Consider the following 21,473-nt stretch of genomic DNA (forward strand, 5'->3'; position numbering starts at 1 on the left):
AAACATATTTGCTGGTACCACTTGCTTTTCTTTAAATAATGTTCAGTAGTCTAAAAAGTACCTTGAGGAATTTCACAAAATGGTTATTTCTCTGGGGAAGAAGCAAGGTGATCAGAGTAATAAGGGGTCATTGTGTGCTGAACAAACCCTAAAATCATGTTCACTTTATCTCTGACTTGTCTAGGGTTGCATGAGGAATGAATGAAATGCTATACACAAAAACGTTTGGAAAAATTAATAAACCTAACTATCCCCACATCATTTTCATCCTCTATCTCTCTTTATTCTTTCCAGAGGCCCTCCTGAACCTGTCCATCTGGCATCCCAACCAGTCAACCACCAGGAGGGAGATCCTGAGCCACATGCAAAAAGTGGCCCTGTTCAAACTCCAGAGCTATTGGCTCCCCAACTTTTACACCCACGCCAAGACAGTCATGGCCAAGGAGGAATCATGCCAGGCTCTGATGCAGGAATACGAGACTCGCCTGTACAGTATCTGCTATACCCATGAAGGAGGGCTCCCTCTGAATATGAACATCAAGAAGGCCCACCGACCCCAGAAGCAGTACTCAAGCAGGAAGATCAAGAGGAAGATGTGGCACTTGATAGACTGTGGCTCTTGGTCTCTGGAAATGGATACCAATCCAGATACCAATATACTGTCCCCCCAGGAACTGGGTTCTCAAGACAAGGTGGTTATACAAAAGCCTTTCCTAAAAGAGGCCTCTTCAAAGGACAGAATCATTAGTTCCCTGGAAAAGGATGTTCTCTATGCCAGGAAGTCCAATGTGAAGAAGAAGGCCAAGAGCCACCTCCACATGGAGGGCATCTTTGAGACAGCGTTCTCAACCCACCTGAGGACTGTCACCCCCATCATCAATTACTCCTCCCATGTGACCATCAAGAAGGCCGTGAAGCAGAACCTCTCCTTGGGGTACATCCACTGGGCCCTGTGTGCGGACGCCTGTGCAGGGAGTCCCTTCCGGGACCACCTAAAGAAGCTAAATTTGAAAGTGGAGATCCAACTCTTGGACCTCTGGCAGGACCTGCACCATTTCCTCAGTGTCCTGATGAGTAACAGGAAGACTGGGAAAGCCATCTTTCGGCACATGCTGGGCAACAGGATCTGTGAGCTCTACCTGAATGAGCAGATTGGTCCACGCCTGCCGCTCAAATCCCAAACCATTGAAGGCCTGAAGGAGATGCTGCCTTGTGGGGATGTGAACCCCTGGATTCCCAGAACCCAGAAGGAGATCTGCAAGGTAGGCCATGCATCACAGAAATGGGTTGGTATCTGGAAGATTAGGTCAAGACTGACCAAAAATCCTACCTGGCCATCTATACTGACTAACTTAATGATATAACTACACACACAATATCTATTGATGAGTTGGTTGATCTCTTATGAGTAAGTTATATAAATTCCCAAGAAGTAGCCAGAATCCCAAAGTAGGATAAAGGTGGAAGAGTAGTCACTACCCACCTTTTATTTCTCCCTCAGTTCCCCCTGATATGGAGTCTCCCAACCTCAGACTTTTCTACTGAGGGATGTTTTAAGAACTCTGAGCTAAATGTCATGAATCAAAATACAGGGTCTCCCTTTCCTAGCCTAGCCATCATGGAAATGGCCAAGTGGGAGGATTTATTCTTATCCCAAAACATTAGATAAAAGCATGGGGCTATCCTAGACACCCACAGGAAGTAAAAGGTTGACTATTGTCAAAATCTTGGCAGAAAACAAGTGACTGAGCCAAATTGAAGAGAGGGCTCAATAAAAAGTGACTACTTACAAAGAAGGGTAGGGAAACCACAGGGCCAGTAAGGTGCATTGGAAGTTGTGCTGGACTAGTAGAGGAACCAGGGTTAGAACCCAGGAGTTCTTGGCTGTAAGTCCAGCACAATTTCCACTGCACCTTAATTATCCAGGATTGCACATCTGGGCAATGTTGGATGAGATCTGTCCAGGGGGTACAAAGTCAAAGTTGTCTGCACAGTTCCCGAGTAGAAGTTCCAGAGCCCTCCTCCCTACCTGCCTCACCCTTTGTGGAGGCATTTGGAACTAGATGGAGGCTTAGATAGGCTGTGTTTCCTGCATCAGCAAATCCACACAGCAAAGCTCCCTCCCTTGGCCTTTGGTCTGCTGCAAAGATATTAAAGGTATTTATATTATTATACAATGCTGGGCTATCACAGTTTCTAAGATTAAAAATTTTGATATCATTTATGACTTACCTCTTTGTCTCACACTCATGTCTAGTCTATGGGTGAATTCAGTTGGTCCAATCCTAAAAATATGCAGAATCTGATGTTCCTCCCTTCACCTGTTATAACCACTCTTATCCAAGCTCTGTCCAGATTCACCTGGATCACTGCAATGGCTTTCTAGCTGATGCCTCTGGATCTACTCTTGACCCTCAGCAGATCTACTTCTGCACTGGCCACAACATAAGTTGTGTGATTTAACTGAAAATAAAAGTGAGGACATTGAAGAGAGATGGCTGTCTCCAGTAAAAGCCAAGTCCTTGCTAAAACCAACAAGGCCTACACTGTCTGTCCTCTGCCTCTCCTCTCTGGCTTCATCTTCCTCTGCCCCCATGCTCATCACTTTGGTCATGCCAGACACATGGCCAGCTCAGCCGTGCTGCTCCTACTGTGTGTAATGTGTGGATCCCCGTACGACTGAGTCCTGCCTCCCTCAGGTTTTTGCTCAAGTCATCTCAGTGAGGCCTTACTTGCCCACTTTACATAAAACTTTTACTCCCCATTTTACTTTTTTCCTTAGCACTTACCATGATCTGGATCCATGTATGTATCCTTCCACACAGACATACACACACTTTGTGTGTATGCATGTATAATGCATGTATAATCCTTATAATGTACATGTATGCATCTGTGTGTAAAGTGTAAATCTGTTATATACACATATACTTGTATTATATTTTAAATAAATACATAATATGTATATATGTTTTATGTATGTGTGTTATATAGATAGATTTTTTTTTAACTTATTTTGCTTCTTTTCCTTCTCCTTATGAGGGCAGAGGTTTTTATGTTTTGTCACTAGTCTCCCAGCATCTAGAAAGCTACTGGCAGTATAGTGTTGTGCTCAATAGTGCATTCAGCAGACATTTGTTGAATCAATTAATCCCAACTGGAGATGACCCTTACTTTGGGCTTTGCTCAGGACAATATTTTCTGGTTTGAGACACTTGTTTCTATAAGAACTCTCATTTTCACCCATCTGTTCAACCATTCTCCAGTTATCCAGTTACCTTTTGTTGAATACTGATAGCATGCCAGCTAATATATGTCTGTTTCCTAACTTCTGATTCACTTAAGTGAAAACAGAATCCATGTGGAATATAGGAAAAAGCTTTTAAATCCTGGTTTTATCACCATTTGGCTAGGTGGTTGGTTTCCAGGACCCTTTTAAGAATTAAATGAGATAGTACTTTACAAAGGAACAAATAAGTATGTAGATGTCAAATAATTGCCCTTCAGTAAAGGATTTGTTGTTTCTCTTAAAGCGAAAGTGAACATGTTAGTCACTCAGTTGTGTCCGACTGTTTGCAACCCCATGGACTGTAGCCTGCCAGGCTCCTCTGTCCATGGAATTCGCCAGGCAAGAACACTGGAGTGGATTGCCATTCCCTTCTCCAGGGGATCTTTCTGACCCAGGAATTGAACCCTGGTCTCCTGCACTATAGGCAAACTTTTTACCATCTGAGCTACTAGGGAATAGGGAAGCCTCTTCTTAAATAAATACCAATCACTGTTCTCTGAAATTCAGAGAGAGGCTGTGATGGAAGCTGTCATATTCAGAGAGGCAAAGGAATACTTCCTGGTTGGTCACGGCTGATGTTTGCTATTCCATATCTCCAAGTTAGAGAATCCAGAATCTGCAGCCTTCTCTTCTCCCATGTGAGTACTAGCAGGACAGAGGCAGCAAGCATCTCCTTATAATGCTTATGTTGTATTTGGATTTCAGATCCTCAGCCCCTGGTATACTGAGTTCCTGGATGAAGAGGACTACTGGTTTCTCGTTTTTACAGTAGGAGGGACTTTGAGTTGGGGAGGAATCATGAGGTTGAGGGAAGAAAAGGGAGTTACTGCTCTTTCAGAAGTGCCCTTTGCCAAAGTCAATGAAATGTTGAGTATTTTTCTATCAACTGGGGTTGATGGTCTCTGATGTTCTAAAGAGAAACCTCTGAAAGAAAAAGATTCAAGGGCATAAGCTGGCTTTGAAGAAGTCACATTCATATAGAATTTCTCTCTTATAGAGAAAGTTTGATTTGAAGATGTGTGGTATGTATGGTGTGTGTGTGTGTGTGTGTGTGTGTGTGTATCTGTAAAAGAACAATAGTTCTTAACAAACTGAAAGTAATTAGAGTCCATGTGACAGGGAGGCAAAGAAGGACCAAGCTGTAAAAATCTTACTTCTGGCCTAGTTCCTATAGCAAATGCTGTCTGCCACCATCTCCTTCTCTTAGACTCAGAACAGGCTCATCGGCACCAGGTGGCATAAAAAAGAATCTGTAAGCAAAGAAGAGATCATTCTTCTTTACAAGAGATTTGAGGAATCACTGGAGTTAAGCCAGGGTTTGGCTAACATGGAAGAAATGGAATCTATGCAATGGCAAAAGGTAGCTACTGAGAACCTGAAGCAAGGTGGGTCTCTCCAGGTAGAAAGGAAGCCTCCAGTGTTTCTGGCAGGTAAGGTCAGTCACCATAATTTTTTTTTATCCTACATACAAGCAGCTGTGAAATATTAGTATTTTAACATCAAGTATTTACTATGTGTCAGCACTATGCAATGCAAAGGTGATAAAGAGGACCTCATTTGATCTTCCAAATAACATGTGAGATAAGTACAGGGTAACTGAGGCACAGAAAGGACAAGTTACATTTCCAAGGTCACACAGTAAGTGGCAGAGTCAAGATCTGAATCCACACTGACTGACTGCAGAGGCCCCCACTGGCTCTGAAAGGGAACCAGAGAACTCAAGTTTGACCAGGCTCATGCACACCAAGACATCACCACAGTTATACTGATTACTCCATTTCATGCATCTGAAAAACATGTGCCATACCTCCCCAGAATTAGGTCTAAGACATTTCTGTGGATATATTTTTAACAGCCACTTGCTTCCCTCAATATAACACACCAGCCACTCAGGCAGTGGAGAGCCGTGGTGGGAACACAAGGCTCTGCTGTCTCACAGATCTGGGTTATATCCTAGCTCTGCTAGTGACTGTGTGAACCTGAACAATGTATTTAACCTATCTTCAAGCCCCGTTTCTCTCAACTGTAAAATGGGAATAATAGGCTTGTTGTGAAGATAACCCAAGACCATCCATGAAAGCTATTAACACAACATTTGGCAGTGGTAAGAGTAGCCAGTATTGTTCAAATTGAACAAACTGCTTTAATTATCAGTGCTGAGGCAGTCAGAGTACTGCAGTGTTTCTCAAACTTCAAAGCACGATAAGTACTTTTGACTTCACTTTGGGAAATATATACCTGTATAAGTATGTGTGTGTGTATAAATATATATTAAAATTTTTTCACAAAGCAGTGCTTGTCCTTATTACATAAGATTATATGCTCTCATACTCTCTATATTATTCCATTTCATTTTGTAAAAGCTGGTAATAACTGTTTTTTGACATTCTATTGAATCATGACATACAAATTAGTAATCAGTTCAGTCGCTCTGTCATGTCTGACTCTGCGACCCATGAACTGCAGCACGCCAGGCCTCCCTGTCAATCACCAACTGCCAGAATCTACCCAAACCCATGCCCATTGAGTTGGTGATGCCATTCAACCATCTCATCCTCTGTCGTCCCCTTCTCCTCCTGCCCTCAATCTTTCCCAGCATCAGGGTCTTTTCAAATGAGTCAGCTCTTCACATCAGGTGGTCAAAGTATTGGAGTTTCAGCTTCAACATCAGTCCTTCCAATGAACATCCAGGACTGATCTCCTTTAGGATGGACTGGTTGGATCTTCTTGCAGTCCAAGGGACTCTCAGAGTCTTCTCCAACACCACAGTTCAAAAGCATCAATTCTTCGGCGCTCAGCTTTCTTTATAGTCCAACTCTCACATCCATATATGACTACTAGAAAAACCATCGCCTTGACTAGACGGACCTTTGTTGGCAAAGTAATGTCTCTGCTTTTTAATATGCTGTCTATGTTGGTCATAACTTTCCTTCCAAGGAGTAAGCATCTTTTAATTTCATGGCTACGATCACCATCTGCAGTGATTTTGGAGCCCACTTCATGGCAAATAGATGGGGAAACAGTGGAAACAGTGGCTGACTTTGGGCTCCAAAATCACTGCAGATGGTGACTGCAGCCATGGAATTAGTAATCAAGAGCTTTGAAAATTCATTTCCACCACTCCTTTGCTCTGTGAGCTTACTTGGCCAGCCACTGTATCTCCCTGAGTCTCATTTTCTCATCTATAGAATGGGGATGATGGCATTGTTGAAAGGATAGGCGGTAATGCATTTGCATAGCAAGTAGGTCCTCAACAAGTAGTACTTGTTAGATTCCACTAAAAAATGTAACCCTTACCTCTTTTAAAACTTTGATGTGCACTCTGTGTACAAAGCAGGTTGCTTTGGGTGCTTGCCCTTTGGAGCATACTCGGGCATGAGTTATTAAAAGCTAGCATGAACAGGACACATCTGGTTTACCTTAGGATTTCCCCTTCTCTAAATCCCAAACATTCCAAATCCTTTCCCAGGAATCAAGAGAAAAGTGAAAGGATGGCGGATAAATTTGACCCTATACATGCTGGGCAAGGGGCATTCCCCTTGATGGCCATGAAATGCCAGGAGGGGCCAGGAAGAGTGGTAATCACCTCCATGGAGATGCCCCCTCTCTCCCTTCAGCATACCCTCCGCCATTGCTTTCTTGAAATGCAAATCTACCCCAATGAAGGGCCTCCCATGCATTTGTCCAAGTCCGGGCCCTGGCTCCCCAAGTAGGCTGATGCCTCCACTCAGACTATACCATAAAGTCTCTGAGCATCAGAGCTAGAATACTCTCATATATCTTGCAGAGAAACTAAGCTGAGGTAAGAGTCTTGTCCAAGGTTTCTCAGCAAGGGAGGGATTGATGAAAGACTAGAAAACTGAATCGATAGGAGCAATAATCCACTGCTTTTACCACTACAGAGTCTTCTGATTGAGAGATGGTAATGATGACAATGACTATGTTGACATAAGACAACTGACATTCAGAGGGCCACACCCCATATTCCTTCTAGATTCCACCAGTATAACCTGAAAAAGTCCTGGACTGCCCTGGAGAGTTTCAGGAAAACTGTGGATGATGAAATTTACCCCAAATCTCAGAGCTCATAGCACAAATGAGTGTTTTGACCTTGGTAGGCACAGTGCTGCTCTTCTGCCATTGCCTGTTAGTATCAGTTAAGATGCTCAGTTGTGTCCAACTCTTTGTGACCCCATGGACTGCAGCACGCCAGACTTCCCTGTCCATCACCATCTCCTGGAGCTTACTCAAACTCATGTCCATCAAGTCAGTGATGCCATCCAACCATCTCATCCTCTGTCGTCCCCTTCTCCTCCCACCTTCAATCTTTCCCAGCATCAGTGTCTTTTCCAAGGGAGTCAGTTCTTCACGTCAGGTGGCCAAAATATTGGAGTTTCAACTTCAGCATCTGTTCATATTCATCCTTCCAATGAATATCCTTCCAATGAATATTCAGGGCTGATTTCCTTTAGGATTGCCTAATACCTCATTAAAACTTCTCTTGCTGCCTCAGCCTTACAGTCCCATCTCATTTTGAATACAGAAAGTCATTCCCTCCCAATTCACCATGCATGACTAGACATGATATATAGCTACCTTTAGAAAAAAGTAATTCACTCTCAAAGAACAGTGGTTCACAACTATTGATGATATTCAGAGATATGAGTTGTCAATTCTGAAGGTAAATGCATCAAATGTTTTGGTGCAATAACAGAATGTTTAAATGCATTTACAGCTCCTCCCTATACCAGATGGGGTTTGAAGGGGTCCATATTCATTTGGATGAATTACTTCTAGTATATATTTTAACACTTAGTGCCTCTTTCAAAGTCATATCAGTTACCCTTAAGCAGAAAATTTCCATGGGTCAGGTCTCCCCAAGAAGGGCAAAAGCCTCCATTCTAGAGGGCAGGAGAAGCAGTATTTTCTTGCTTCTAATTTGGCCTAGGAAACTTGTATTTCCTATATAAACATTCCAGTAAAACACTATTGTCCTACTTAAATAGCATTTTAAAGACTATACTTGCAAAAAAAAATAATGAGTGAATCTTTGAAACCAGAGTAGACAATAAGACTCCATTTTTATTTTTCACTATTTGACAGACATAGAGAAAATGGCCTTTGAGGAACTCTGTTATAAGTATCCAAAGGTGGCCATAGAGAAGATCAGTGATGACTACAAAATATACTGTGAAAAAGTACCTCATATAGGTAAGTGTTTAAACTCAAGGATAGATATGAGACAACCAGGTAAGAGAGAATCTCAAAACCTCAAGAGGCATAAACCAAAAGAAGGATGGTCAGCAGAGAATGACCATGTCTGTCTTTCCTCCTACAAAGCCAAAGAAGGGCATCATGAAAGTCAGATGCAATTGTAAATGAATGAAGATGACGATGAAATTGTTAATTCCTACCTTCTTACCTAGTTATCACTCTGAGGTTTTCAACAATGCAGACTTGTCTCCTGCCAAGATTTCTGGAGTCATAGTTTTGTGGAAGGAGATTTGTTGGGGAGTATGTTCTTAGTAATAACACCCATCTGGGGATGAGGAAAGCAGAACTGGGCAGAGGTAGATGCTGAACTGTGAGGTAGTTGTGATAAACATCAACAGATCCTATAGGAAGCTCTAAAGCTAAGATAGCCCTTCAGAGTTGTCACTCACTGAGGCAAGAAACTCCTCACTGACTCAAATGGGATGTGACTGACTTTGGGAGGACATACCTTGGGTCAGGCAGTGCCCTTTGGCCAAAGACACTTCCAGAGGGGACCTCACCTGTGGCAGCAGTCAATAACTCCAGGCAGCTGGGACAGTGAGTGCTTTGCTCCTAAAGAAATGAGCTAAGGCATGCACCAGAGCACTCAGCATTGTCCACTTACTTTGTAAGGAAATTTTACCCCATCTTGGAACAGTTCTTCCAGGAATCTGGTGGCTTCTTTTCCTAGGGAACTTACATAGGAAATGCTGACACGCGCTATTACGGCTTGTCTGGAGATCACAACAAATACTCCTTTTCTCCTTGCTTTTCTGCTCATGACAGATTCCTTCTGTGGTCCTGCTTGTGGTTCTGCTGCTCTCGGGGGACTTACTTGGCAAGATAACCTAGACTTCCCCCGCTGAGGGACATGAGCCCTTGATCATCATGACTTCTCAGGCTGTGGCTGCTCCCCTGTTGATTTATCATCACACTTGGACAAGGGAATACCAAGAGTGCCAAGTGAATTCTGCACAGCCCCTGCTACATAACTGATGACTCTGATGGTTATAGTCAATGGCCCTGCCAGTCCAGTGACTCCTTTGCCTCCCTGCTAGCCTTCTGGCGTAAGGAACTTGAAGTGATTGAGCTCCTACTGGGTCTCTAGTAGTAGCATTCCCACTCTGGGATCCTGGACCTCCAAGTTGGCACAGTCCAATATAGGAGCCACTAGCCCCATTGTGGCCATTGAGCTCTTGAAATATAGTTGGTACCAATAGGTTAAATAAAGCACATTATTAAAATTAATTTCACTCTTTTCCTTTTAGTTTTTTTAATTTGACTGCTGGAAAATTTAAATTTATATAATATATGTGGCTCCCGTTATATTTCTATTGGACAGCACTGGTCCCGATCCACAGAACCTAAAGTTGTAAGGATTAAAATTTTCCTAAGTAAGTCACCAATACTAACGGTAAATGGATCTCTTCTACTGTCATCCCTTGATGCTCATACTCAATATTCGACTCACTGGGGGCCACAGCACCATATTGTGGTCTTCGGTTTTTCCTGGAGGATGATACCTCATTTTTCAAAAGGTATCATCTCCAAGCTGGCATGACGGCTAGACCTTCAAAAAATAGCTTTGTTACTCTACCAGGCCAGCAGCTCTCATAGGTGACAAAACTAGTGGATCCAACTATTGTATGCCCTTTGCCAATCCCCTTTACTATATCTCTTGATCAGAGGCAATGTTATGGGGGATCCTATTCAGGGGATCAAACACTTGTAAGCCCCCAAATATCAATGCTAACTAAAACCTCACAGTTAGGAATACATGTCAGTTCCAGTCCAATACAGCTGCCCCTTCCAGAATAAAAAGGTCCAATGTCACCAGATTGCCACCAAGTGGGTAGCTGGTTTTCCATGAAAGATGTTGAAATATGTGAGTTTTAGTGTTTGTCTCTTGCTGGCAAGTTGAACATTTGGCAGCATTGGTAGCTAAAATCAGCCTTAATGAGTATGGGGCCCATGCTTCTGGGTTCATACACAGCCTCCATCCCTTCCACCTACCTACTCTGTTCATGAGCTCATTGTGCCAATGCTAGGATGAACTGTGACAGACAGTGATTTCAGATGGACTGTGATATCAGACTTGCTGATATCAACTGGCTAAGTCCCTCCGTCTTCTTGATCCCTTAGTACCTCTTTAGTGGTTGTTTATTGATGGGCTTTGAGATACAATACAAAGATCTTCATATTTCAAATATATATATATATATATATATATATATATATATATATATATATATATTCTGATCATCTATTTCTTTTTGTATGACTTTGGTAAATTGTGCCTTTCAAGGAATTGATCCATTTCATCTATGTTTTCAAATTGGGACATGGAGTTGTTCTTAGTATTCTTTTCTTACCCTTTTTATGTCTATGGTATCTATAGTGATATTCTTGCTTTCATTTCTGATACAAGTAATCTGTGTCCTCTCTCTGTTTTTCTTAGTCTAGCCAGAGACTTATTGATATTATTGATCTTTTCAAAGAAACATGTTTTGTCTTCTTTGATTTTCTCTATTGATTTCCTTACAATTTCATTGAATTCTGCTCCAAGTTCTATTATTTCTTCTCTTCTGCTTACTTTGGATTTTATTTGCTCTTCTTTTTTCACTTTCCTAAGGTAGAAACTTAGATGATTGATTTAGATGATCTTTCTTTCTATTTTTACATATGCATGAAATGCTATAAATTTTCCTCTAATTGCTACTTTTGCTCATCTCCCAAATTTTGATAAGTTGTGTTTTCATTTTTATTTAATTTAAAATACTTTAAAAATTTCTTCTTTGACCCATGTGTTATTAGAAGTATGTTTTTAAATCTCCATGTGTTTTGAGATTTTCCAGCTATCTTTCTGTCATTGAGTTCTAGTTTAACTGCATTGTGGTCTGACAGCAGTATATGGTTTCTATTCATTTAAATTTTTTTAAGGTATGTGTATGGCCCAGAATGTGTTCAGCATTGGTAAATGTTTCATGTGAGCTTCAGCCAAGTTGTATTCTACTGCTGTTTGATAGAGTGGTTTGTAGCTATCTAGTTGATTGCTCTAGTTGATTGATGGTGTTGTTGATTTTAACTAGATCCTTATTGATACTGTGCCTGCTGGATCTTTCCATCTGTGACAGAGGGGTGTTGAAGTGTCCAACTTTGAAAGTGGATTTACATTTTCCTCCTTGTAGTTCTGTCGCACGTAGAACTCTTGTTTTGTTCACATAGTTTGATACTCCATTAGGCACATGTATGTTAAAAATGGTTGTATTGTCTTAGAGAGTTGACCCCTTTATCATTATGTAATACTTTTTGTTTATCTCTGATATCACTCCTTTCTCTGAAGACTGTTCTGTATAAAATTAATACTCTTCTTTTTAAAAAAAATTTATTTTTGTCTATGCTGGGTCTTCATTGCTGTACATGGGCTTTCTCTAGTTGAGGCTAGTGAGGACTACTGTCTAGTTGTGGCCTGTGGGCTTCTCATTGCCATGATTTCTCTTGTCACAAAGCATGAGCTCTAGAGTGTGGGTTCAGTGGTTATGTTGCATGGGCTTAGTTACATGTGGAATCTTCCCCAACCAGGGATAGAACCTGTGTCCCCTGCATTGGCAAGCAGATTCTTAACCACTGAACTACCAGGGAGGTCCTCTTCCTTTCTTTTGATTAGTGTTAGAATAGTATATTTTTCTCTATCCATTTACTTATAATCTATATGTGTTGTTGTATGTAAAGTCAGTATATTAGTAGCTAATATATAGTGCTTAGTGCAGCACTTTAACAGCATCATCTTTTAGGATTTGAAATAGCTCAGCTGGAATTTCATCACCTCCACTAGCTTTGTTTGTAGTATGTTTCCTAGGGCCCACTTGACTTCACACTCCAGGATGTCTGGCTCTAAGAGTGACCACACCATCATGGTTTTCCGGATCATTAAGACCTATTTTGTACAATTCTTCTGTGCATTCTTGCCACCTCTTCTTAATATCTTCTACTTCTGTTTAGTACTTGCCATTTCTTTCCTTTATTGTGCCCATCTTTGCATGAAATGTTCCCTTGGTATCTCCAATTTTCTTGAAGAGATCTCTAGTCTTTCCCATTCTATTGTTTTCCTCTATTTCTTTGCATTGTTCACTTAAGAAGGCTTTCTTATCTTGCTTATCTTTCTTATTTCCTTGCTCTTCTTTGAAACTCTGAATTCAGTTGACTGTATCTTTCCCTTCCTCCTTTGCATTTCACCTCTCTTCTTTTTTTCAGCTATTTGTAAGGCCTCCTCAGACAATCATTTTGCCTTCTTGCATGTCTTTTTCTTTGGGATGGTTTTGGTCACTGCCTCCTATACAGTGTTACAAACCTCTGTCCATAGTTCTTCAGGCACTCTGTCTATCAGATCTAATCCCTTGAATCTATTCGTCACCTCCACTGTATAATCACAAAGGATTTGATTTAGGTTATACCTGAATGGCCTACTGGTTTTCCCTACTTTCTTCAATTTAAATCTTAATTTTACACTAAGGAACTCATGAGCCACCATCAGCTCCAGATCTTGTGTTTGCTGACTGTATGGAGCTTCTCCATCTTTGGCTGCAAAGAACATAATCTGATTACTGTATTGACCATCAGGTGATGTCCATGTGTAAAGTCATCTCTTGCATTGTTGGAAAAGGATGTTTGCTGTGACCAGCTTATTTTCTTGACAAAATTCTCTTAGCCTTTTCCCTGCTTCATTTTGTACTTCAGGGGCAAACTTACCTGTTATTCTGAGTATTTCTTGATTTCCTACTTTTGCATTCCAATCCCTTATGATGAAAGCTACATCTTTTTTGGTGTTAGTTCCGGGATATCTTGTAGGTCTTCATAGAACTGGTCAACTTCAGCTGCTTTTGCTTCAGTGGTAAGAGCATAGACTTGGATGACTGTGATGTTGAATGGTTTGCCTTGGAAATGAACTAAGATCATTCTGTTGTTTTTGAGATTGCACCCAAGTACTGTATTTCAGACTCTTTTGTTGACTATAAGGGCTACTCTGTTTCTTCTAAGGGATTCTTGCCCACAGTAGTAGATATAATGATCTTCTGAATTAAATTTGCCCATTCCCATCCATTTTAGTTCACTGATACCTAAGATGTCGATGTTCACTCTTGCCATCTCCTGCTTGACCATGTCCTATTTACCTTGATTCATGAACCTAATATTCCAGGTCCCTACGCAATATTGTTCTTTATAGCATCAGCCTCTTACCACCAGACATGTCCACAACTGAGCATTGTTTCCACATTGGCCCAGCTGCTTCACTGTTACTGGAACTATTAGTAATTATCCTCTGCTCTTCTTCAGTAGCGTACTGGACACCTTCCAACCTGGGGGCTCATATTCCGGTGTCATATCTTTTTGCCTTTTTATACTGTTCATGGGTTAGTTCAGTCAAGAATACTGGAATGGGTTACCATTTCCTTTTCTAGGGGACCAGGTTTTGTCAGAACTCTTCACTAATACCCATCCATCTTGGGTGGCCATGCACAGCATGGCTCATAGCTTCATTGAGTTATATAAATCCCTTTGCCACGACAAGACTGTGATCCATGAAGGGGAGTTTTAGGGAGCAAGTGCCCATAACAGCTGCTATCTCAGGCCATTGGTCATTGGGGACTTTGGTTTTTCTACACGCATTCAATGTATGATAATATCCTTCACACTCTGTTCTTTCTCACTGTCTTCAGTGTTCTTTATAATATGATGTTTCACACTTTTGTAATTTTATTTTTAGATTTTACTGTAGAAATTGTCCGAGAACCAAAGATGATTTTACCCTCGAAAAGGAGAATGTCATTCTTTAAAAGGGCTAATGTGAGGAAGCCTTCAATGAGACCCAGGTAAGACATAGGATCTGGTCACAACAATATGTCCAGACACAAGCTCTCCTTAATCATACTGCACATGCACAGGGATACTTTATTTTAAATCAGTATTTATTTTCTAAAATTCACACCAGGCAATATATATTATACAATAACTTTTTAAAACTTAACAAACTATCATGGATATCCTTTCATGTCAATATAAATAGATTTACCTTCTTCCATACTATGGATATTGCATGGTTTATTTAATTATATATTTTTAATGAACATGTATATTATCTTTACTTTTTCATTGCTATGAATAATATGCCAAGAAACATTTTTGTATGCATGTCCTTGCCAGTTTGTGTTTTTGTGGATTGCATACAGCTGTAGTAGTCTCCTAACTAGCTCCTTACTTCTTGTCTCTCCCCTTTATGATCAATCTTAGAGTCAGCCTCTGATAAGTTCCCAATGCTAGAAAAAGAGTCTGTGATCTTTTCTTTCAGAAATGCCCACTCTTTCTTTCCACTCACCTTAGCCCAAGTTCCATCTCTATAAAATAAAGTCCTCCAGTTGTATGTCTGCTGTGACTTCCACCTCCTCTGAAGTAATAAACCTTTAAAATACAACAACTTACCATTTTCTATTTTCTACTACTTTTTAATTTTTTAAGTATGTTTTCTACCTTCTCAACTTGACGATAATTTTCTTATCCATGCCATTCATTGAAGCACTTATTTTTTAATTTATTATTATCTACTAATGACTGGCTGTATGAAAAGTTCTCTTATAGATGATAGAGATATATTAACACATACAAATTTGTTAGTCAGTGTCACTGGAAGAACATTTTGTATAGAGAAAGCTTCCAGAAGTATGTTTTCAGTTACTGATAATGTTCATTGAGAGTTATAAGTCCTCTGTCTCTTCTAAATTCTCTAGATGGAGCTTCTTCCTCTTCAAGGAACTAAAATTATTCCCTGAAGTTCAATCATTCATCCTTTTTAAGGAACTGGAATTATTCCCTGAAATTCAATCATTTATTCCTTTTGCTGTTCCAGTTTATACTATTCACTCTCCACTATGTCTACAGAAATATGTAGTTCCCAGTTTAGTTGAATATAAAAGAAGTCTTTTCTTTTCCTTCTCTCTCTCTCTTTCTTTTCTTTTTTTTTTTTTTTTTTTTTTTCTCTTTCTTTTTTTTTTTTTTTTTTTTTTGATCACTCCATGCAGCTTGTGTGAACTTAATTCTCTGACTAGGGATTGAACCTGCACCCTTGGCAGTGAAAGTGTGGAATCCTAACCACTAGACCACCCAGGAATTCCCCCAATCTAGCTTTCTACTATTATGTTCTATGTCCCTTCACCCTGTGTATTCTGTGTTTTAACAGATTTTCAAATCTATTTGAAAATTTAGTATTTTCAAGTCTTTAAATACTATGTTATATATCTGAAACTAATATAATATTATAAATCAGCCATACTTCAATAAAAAAACATTGGAGATTAAAGGTGGTGGGATGATATATTCAGACTAAACTCAGGGGAAGTAGAAGGAAGTAAATAATAAACATGAGTGGAAATCAATAATATGAAGAGAAGAAAAATGAGAAAATCCAAGCACAAATAGGTTTTTTGTAAAGATTAACAAAATTGATAAACCATTAACTATACTGACAAAAGGGAAAAAGTGAGATGACACAGATTTTCAAAACCTGGACCAAAAGAGAGGACCACTGACCCTAAAGAAACTAACCTGTTTGTAAGAAAATGCAAGGAGTATGACAATGACAATTAGATGAAATAGAGAAAGTTCTAGAAATACCCAAATTTCTGAAACTGACTCAAGAAATAGAAAATGTGAGTAAATCTCTATAACAAGAGAAGAAATTGGATTAATAATTTTAAATCTCACAGATAAAAGTCTAGACAGACAACTTCACTGGAGAAAGCTATGAAATAGTTAAAGAATAAATGCTACCAATAGTCTACAAACTCTTTGAGGAAATAGAGGAAAAAGGAACACTTCTAATATGTTTATGAGGCCAGCAAGTATTATCCTGATCCCAAAGCCAAACAAAATTATCATAAGAAAACTACAGACCAATATCCCTCTAAAACCTAGATGTGAAAATCCTCAATAAAATATTAGCAAACCAAATTCATCCACATTTAAAAAGGATTATATACCATAACCCAGTGGGATTTATTCCAGGAATGGAAATAATGCATCTGAAAATAAATTAATAGAATGCATCATGTTAATAAAATAAGGGAAAAAACTTCACACAAGTATCTCAATTGATGCATTAAAAGCATTTTATAAAATCTAACATCCATTTATGATAAAAATTCTCATAAACTTAGAAGGGAATCATCTCACCCTTAAAAAGTACATTTATGAGAGGGTGAGATGAATGGAGAGAGTAGCGTGAAAGCATATACATTACCATATATTAAATAGACAGCCAGTGGAAATTTGCTGGTTGACTCAGGGAACTCGAACTGGGGCTCTGGAACAACCTGAAGGGGTGGGAAGGGTGGGAAATGTGAGGGAGGTTCAAGAGGGAGAGGCCCTGTGTACACGGGTGGCTGATTCATGGGCTTCCCCCATGGCTCACTGGTAAAAGAATCTGCCTGCCAAGGCAGGAGTTGCCGGAAGCCCCGGGTTGATCCCTGGTTTCGTAAGATCCCCTGGAGAAGGAAATGGCAACTACTCCAGTGTTCTTGCTGGGAGAATCCCATACACAGAGGAGCCTAATGCATGGCTACTTCATGTTGATGAATGAGAGAAATCAAACCAATATTGTAAAGCAATCATCCTTCAGATAAATAAATAAATAAATAAGAAAAAAAAACCTATAGCTAGCATCATTCTTAACAAGACAAGTATGTAATAGGAGAAGAACAAGTTGGACAACTCGTGAATTTGTATGGAGAGGTTCTACCAATGACAAATGACATAAAGATAAGGTTCAATGGGCAGCTGAAATTGTGGAGTTCACAGAAGCTAGAGATATAGCTTCACAGTAACAGTGAAAGTTGAAATCACTTTCTCATATCAACGAAAACTGAAACCACAGAGGATGTAGAGATTACCTAGCAGAAAAAAATCATAAGGCAAGAGTCAAGAGAATTGAGTTGAAACAGGGCAACACCTGTACACAAGAAACAGTGAAAGAAGAAATCAGCAGTGGAAATTTAGAAATATTGATCTATAACAATTGCTGATCACTCATGCTCTGTCTTGCTGAAATGACTGCCAATGAATCCAAAATGGAAGAAGTTTTCTTTGAACAACAACAAAAAAAGCCACCTTTAAAATACTCCTTCTCTTCTTCCATTGGGGTTGTCAAATGATAAGACCAAGCTTAGGATGGGTACATTAAGTTCATCTCCGTGGAAATAAGCAGAGTAACCAGTTTATCCACTCTGCTCTTCAATCACAGTTTAAAGCCCTGAAGTCTGGGAGAGATCCTTCCCCATTCCCTAACTGGAGCAGAATCCAGGGTCACCATCTCTTTCTTTCCGCCAATGATGCTTTCTTGTTTTCCAGAAACTTGACAGAAGTCCTCCTAAACACACAGCACTTGGAGTTCTTCAGGGAGTTCCTCAGAGAACGGGGGGCTGAAACCCCTTTGCAGTTCCTGGTAGCCATACAGAAGATCAGCGTTGAGACAAATGAAAAGATTTATAAGTCTCTCTTTGAAAACATAATCAAGACTTTCTTCCACGGCAAAATCTCTCCTGGTATGCATTCTCCTCTCCTGAAATTGTTTCCTTTACCCTTTAGAATCTTGTTTGGGAAAGAGACTGCTCTCTCCCTGAGAAAGCAGAACAGAGCAGCGGCCACATGGGGCAGTATTGAGACAAAGCCGAAGACCGTGAAAGGAGAGAATAATAATAAATGCACTTTTAAAAACTGAAGTATAGTTAATTTCCATTATATTCATCTCAGATATAAAGCATAGTGATTCAGTATTTTTATAGAGTATAATCCACTTAAAGTTATTATAAATTACTATATCGTATTATATAATACCATATATTATATAAAGTTAATATAAGATTATATTCCCTGTGCTATACAATACATCCTTGGTGGTGGTGGTGAAGTCACAAAATCATGTCCGACTCACGCAACCCCATGAACACTAGCCCACCAGGCTCCTCTGTCCACGCAATTTTTCCAGGCAAGATAATTGGAGTGGGTTTTGCCATTTCCTTATCCAACAACGTATCCTTATATCTTATTTATCTCATACATAGGTCATATCTCTTCATCCCCTCCTCCTATCTTGTGCCACCTTGCTCCCCTCTTCCCACTGATAACCACTAGCTTATCCTCTATATCTGTGAGTCTGTTTATGTTCTGTTACATTCATTTTCTACGTTTTCTAGATTCCACATATAAGTGATAACATGAAGTGTTTCAAAAAAGAAAAAACAAATCAAATCTATCATTCTTTTTCTTAAAGATAAAACTGAAAGAAAGACACATAGGCCCAAAAAACTACATGCATTGTTGTTCTTTTATATGTATATATAATATTGATATAATATTGATAAGACAGAATGGATAGTGGGTTAAAATCAGAATGTGCTTGAAGCAGGAGTTTTATTTAAATTCTTAACATGTGTTAGTATTTAGTTTTTCTAAATAGGAAAATTGCTATTGAAAAACTAAAATAATAATACAATAATAAATCCAAAACATAATACCACAAATAAAAGACAACACTTGTGCTTGTATGTGAAATATATCCTCTCAACCCTGAAAGTAGGATTTAATTTAATCCTTAAGAGATAGGTACAAATAACTTAGAAGGTAGGGATAAATAGCTCCATTTTTCTAATGAGGAAAGTAAAACATGGAGAAGTTAACTAACTTGTCCAGTTAGTAAAATTTGAATTCAAACTCCAGTCATTTGATCCTTCACATCAAGTAGACTGGCGTTAGATCCAAAATCATGTGTTAGCAGGATGCAAAGCTAGAGTGTCCACCATCCATGGGATGTAAAGAGTATTGAAAGGTGCTGAGAAGAACTGTCTCCCTGAAAATCTTTGTTGCATAAGTTTTGTCTTGTTTTCTTGCCTAAGGCAGGAGGGTAAATCTGATCCATGTAAATTCATCTTGTCCAGAAGCAGAAACTGCAAGTAAAATACTGACCTATAATTCTAGAGGAAAACAAAAGGGGGTGAGCATGATCCCATCCTGGAAGTAAACAAATCTTGCAAAGCAAAGAAGAAGCCTCCTGTTTTGGCACAGATGAACAGATAGGCTTGTGTGTGTGTGTTGCTTGTGTTAAACCAAGATAAGGTTATAAATTATGAAAGCAGAAAAAGCAGCAAAAGGGGCAGGTCTTTACTCGTAAGTAATATTTATTTATTGAGTCTCAAGATATTAAGTTTTGTGCATCATTTTGAATGAGCTAGAAGAGAAAGCAGAATATGCAGACCCTGTCCTTAATAAGCTTTTAAATCTTTTTAATGAACACAGTAGTCTTTGAACACCTGGAGAATCATACTGACCTTAGAATATTTATTGGTAATCTTGGATTTCCCATCTGCCTCAGCCACTTAACTTTAATCCTTTATTCCTCTATTCTCTTCCTTAACTGAAAACTTCAAACTAGCTGCAGAAATGGAGTCCTTTAAACACTGCTTTCCCCTTATGCACTTACCTTTGAAATTTGGGATGGACTAAACCAGGAAGTATCTGCTCTACAAATACGTGCACACATAGCATTCCAAATGTACTTTTGAGATTTTCAGCCAGATTGTGGAGAGCCGAATCTGGCCAGATTGAGAACAAGGAACCATGAGGCTCTTGGATGAGAAAAATCCTAGCTGCCTCAGAAATGGTACCTAAGAAAATGATGACTTTTCTTCTCTCTTGCATTTTTTAGAACAAATGCTGCAGTGTAATGTCCCTATTATCAAGGAAGTCTCTCTCATGCATCATGTCAGCACAACAACGTTGTTAATGGTCCAGGGCTATGTCATGAAATCTCTGGAAGAAAAGTGGTGAGTGTTGCTGGGTGAAGGCAGTGATTCTCTGAAGCTGCTCGTTGACTTCTGAAAGCCACATTAGTCTCAGAGTCTACTCTCACGGTTCACTGCCAGAGCATCCTTACAAAATAAAAGCTGAACTTGCTCTGAACCCTCTTACCTGCCTACCTGCACACACACACACACACACACACACACACACACACATTTCTGTTCACCTACCTGAGCAAGGAACACTACAGTTTTGGTCAGGAAGAACAGACTGACATGAGCAAAGGATTGGAATGGTTACAGAAGTATTTTTGAATATCTCACCATTCACCAAATTCCCCTTCCTCCAAAAGCTGAGAGAGGTTTGCCTGGACTGTGTCTTTTATGTACCATGTTTTTGCCTTCCTTAATATTCCTGGTCTCCTGTTGGCAGGTTTAAAGATTACCAAGAACTGTTTCCACCTCTTCCTTTGGAGAAGGAAGTTGAAATACCACTAGCTTCACCCAAGAAACCCTCAAAGACAGCAGTTTACCTGCAGGAATCCCAGGTCAGTGGGGAAGCTGGCAAAGACAAGACTGGGGACCAGGAAACCACTGCCTAGGCATTGCCAACCACACGGAAGAGTTTCACTCTTTGCTTATTTATTCACCAAAGCAGCTACACTTCGGGATAGGTTTTCAAATCCCCATTTACAACGGAAGAATTTGAGGCTCAGAGCAATTGTTACAGAGGGAATTTCAAGAAACCCCTGTCTTCACTATTTGTGATTAGAACCAGTTGAATGACAGGCACAGAGACTGGTCATATGGAGATCAACATGTCAGTTTGCTTGTTTTTGACTACTGAAAGCTGATTTGGAGGGCATGGATTGGCTGTGAAGTCAAGTGGGTTAAATAATCCTCTCTGTTCCCTTACTTACTTACATGTCCAGTCACTAACAAAGAGAAACAGTGAGACCCCCACTTAACCGGGTGAGCTCCCTACTGTATGACAAAAGGCAGGCCTGAACACAGGTGTCTGCAGACCAGCAGCTCCCAGAGAGAACTCAGGACGCTAGAGAACAAAGCCTGCCCTTTTCCTGCTGCCA

At 39.9% G+C, this 21,473-nt stretch overlaps 1 protein-coding gene across 1 annotated transcript in view; it reads left to right on the plus strand.

The window, feature by feature from the left end:
- RGSL1 (regulator of G protein signaling like 1) overlaps positions 1 to 21,473 on the plus strand; it is a 50,015-nt gene that overhangs the window by 13,401 nt on the left and 15,141 nt on the right. Inside the window, exons 6-13 of the mRNA XM_065936988.1 lie at positions 295 to 1,262; positions 3,995 to 4,057; positions 4,497 to 4,719; positions 8,393 to 8,500; positions 14,307 to 14,412; positions 17,939 to 18,132; positions 20,292 to 20,409; positions 20,819 to 20,933. Of these exons, the coding sequence (XP_065793060.1) occupies positions 295 to 1,262; positions 3,995 to 4,057; positions 4,497 to 4,719; positions 8,393 to 8,500; positions 14,307 to 14,412; positions 17,939 to 18,132; positions 20,292 to 20,409; positions 20,819 to 20,933 (1,895 nt within the window). The remainder of the gene's footprint in view (positions 1 to 294; positions 1,263 to 3,994; positions 4,058 to 4,496; positions 4,720 to 8,392; positions 8,501 to 14,306; positions 14,413 to 17,938; positions 18,133 to 20,291; positions 20,410 to 20,818; positions 20,934 to 21,473) is intronic.

This window comes from Muntiacus reevesi, chromosome 5 (assembly GCF_963930625.1).
Source record: "Muntiacus reevesi chromosome 5, mMunRee1.1, whole genome shotgun sequence".
NCBI classification, from domain to species: Eukaryota; Metazoa; Chordata; class Mammalia; order Artiodactyla; family Cervidae; genus Muntiacus; species Muntiacus reevesi.